We start from the raw sequence: 2,741 nt of genomic DNA on the forward strand, positions 1-2,741 counted from the left end.
GTTTGTAGTCAAGTTGTAAAAGATTTAACAGATTGACCCTTTAAGATTTTTTAGAATCCGAACACAACATGTTTATCAAACAGGTTAGACTAATAAATCTTATTTTCATATTGTATACGGTATTGAACATGCTCTAATCGAATTGTGACAACTTTTTTATGAAGTTGTATACGTATACTATACCACTTCGTAAAAATGTTGTCACAGTTCGATTAGAGCAGGTTCAATCTTTGTATCAAATATTTACTTATATATAGACGATTCTTATTTAAATTACTTTGCTTTTACTAAAAAGAAATTGTTTCAATATTACTATTAATTTATTGTACTAATTTTCAACTAGTTTAAAATACGTAATACTTTTGTCATTTTAACATTTTTTTCATTTTAGTTAGTATTTTTTTTTCTTTTCTTTTCTTTTTTTTTTTGAATAAAACTAGGTTATTTTGTTAGATTTATCATATAAATAATGTAAAATTATTAGTGATGATTGAATGTTGGGGAGTATTTATTGCTAAGATCTTTTTTTTTTTTTTTTTTTGAACATCCTTCTTTTCCGTCCAAAAAAAAAAAACAAATAAAATTTAATTAATTGCTAATACTGGAGTGTATGGGCCTACGCGCAAATACATGCATTTATTGGTTTTACTTTTTGTTGGAAAAAGTAGAGTGACATCCGAAAAATAGGAAAATACTAGCTTGGTGGCCAAGCTACACGTGATGTAATTTAACGCGTCATCGCTTATTTAGCATCCATACCTATTCACATAGTAGCTATCCGAATTCCACTTGTTTTTTTTATTATTATTTTTATTAACTAATTGGTCAATTCAGCCGCCCACCCAATCTCTATATATACCCCTCTCACACTCTTCCATTTCCTCATATATATATTCACACACAAACGCAATTTCCAGCTTTCTATCTCTATTCTAAAATTGAAAAGTCAACCAGTTCTGAATCAAATGGGTGGTTGTTTGTCTTCAGGTAGCGATTCTGTTTCTTCTTCTTCTTCTTCTTCCGCTCTCGTGATATCCTCCACGGGTGATCTGCGACCGTATTCCACTCCCGTTTTGGTTTCCAACGTCCTTCAAACGGAGGATTCTTCTTCTTCTTCTTCTTCTTTTTTTGTTTGCAACTCAGACAACCTGTCTTATGACGAGCATATTACGCCTCTTGATGCCCAAGACGAGCTTGATGCCGGTCAGATTTATTTTGTTTTACCCGTTTCTAAACTTCGCAACCCTCTTAGCGCTTCCGAAATGGCCGCACTCGCTGTCAAGGCTAGCGTCGCCCTCAATGGAAAATCCAATTCTAAAGCCTCAACAAGATCTAAATCTAAAGCTAAGACTAAGAGTAAGGTTTCTCCTTTTGTTGTGATGGAAAGCAGTAAGATCAATGTAATAGTTGACCAGGAAGCACAAAACAAATGCGGTCCCAGTACTACTGTGGGAGTCTCTAGATCTGGATCCATACGCAAAATGCAAAGATATTCCTCAAGGAAAGCAAGATTGGCTGTTCGATCTTTTAAGCTCCGATTGTCTACTATTTACGAAGACCAATCGCATAAATACCGTTAATTTTTTTAATATTTTTTTATTTGATGTATATAACGGACTTTAAAATGGATCCACGGTCTAAGTTTCTTATGCTTTGCTTCTTCAAATTTTCTTGTTTGTTAAAAAACTATAATAATAGTTTCTTTGATGTTACTGTGCGTAGAGGATGCTTTGTTAACCCTCAAATATATCTAAGCTTACAAACAAACCAAACACCGGGAAAGCTTATGAATATTTACTTTATTAGTTTATAACTTATAAATATGAACACATGTGTTGCTCGATCATTTTGTGTTGTGCATTTTTTTTTTTGAATGACAAAGAGTCTTACGTGTAAACCCGCCCTGCTTGGTGTTATGTTCAAGGTCGACTCCTCAACTGCAATGAGACTACCGGATGAAATCTGTAAACCCTCGCCTCCCGTCAGGTTCGAACCCAGGATTAAAGCTCTGATTCGTCTCTTCACCTAGATGTCCATCGAAAATGACTCAAACGAGAAATGAACTAGCGTCTCCACTAAAAAAGACAGGCCAATTAACCACTAGTTCAAATTCTTAGGACCGTGCATTTTTGTTTATTAGTGTTCATACATTTAAGCTAACACATTAACTTTAAATAACGCTATTTGGTCCGTTATGCATCAACCAAACCATTCAGTCAAAATTTTAAACGGGCATTTGGTTTTCGACTAATGAACGAAAAATAACATAACTATTTAAAATTTAAACAACATAAACGACACATTTATTTTCCATTTGTTCGGTTAAAATTAAACAAACGACAACAGACAAGCCACTATCAGAAGAAGAGGCTAGAGAAGTTAGTTTAGATGTAATTTCTATTTTAAAAACTAACGTCAATATAAACAGCAATTCGATTGAAAAACCACAAACCAAACTACAACATTTCATTTGTGACACGGGCGCAGCATAGTGGAGGCGGGAGGGGTCGGTCGACCCCCGAACTTTTCGCTCAGTAGTGATGGGTGTGTAGTTTTCGTATAGAAATTTTTGGGTATATACGTTTTTGACCCCCCGGTTTTATAGAAATTTTTTAGTATATACGTTTTCGGCCCCTTAGTCTGAAATCTCAAGCTTCGCCACTGATTTGTGATGATAAATCTAAGAGCATTCACATCCAACCCCCTAAAATTATACATACATTCCACTAAAAAACAACTCT

The 2,741-nt window shown here is 34.4% G+C and overlaps 1 protein-coding gene across 1 annotated transcript; it reads left to right on the forward strand.

The window, feature by feature from the left end:
• Positions 1-965: 965 nt before the first annotated feature.
• LOC110883314 (uncharacterized serine-rich protein C1E8.05) lies at positions 966-1,580 on the forward strand. Its single transcript, XM_022131104.1, has one exon. The coding sequence runs from the start codon at positions 966-968 to the stop codon at positions 1,578-1,580; it is 615 nt and encodes a 204-aa protein (XP_021986796.1).
• Positions 1,581-2,741: the final 1,161 nt, after the last annotated feature.

This window comes from Helianthus annuus, chromosome 6 (genome assembly GCF_002127325.2).
Source record: "Helianthus annuus cultivar XRQ/B chromosome 6, HanXRQr2.0-SUNRISE, whole genome shotgun sequence".
In the NCBI taxonomy this organism is placed as follows: Eukaryota; Viridiplantae; Streptophyta; class Magnoliopsida; order Asterales; family Asteraceae; genus Helianthus; species Helianthus annuus.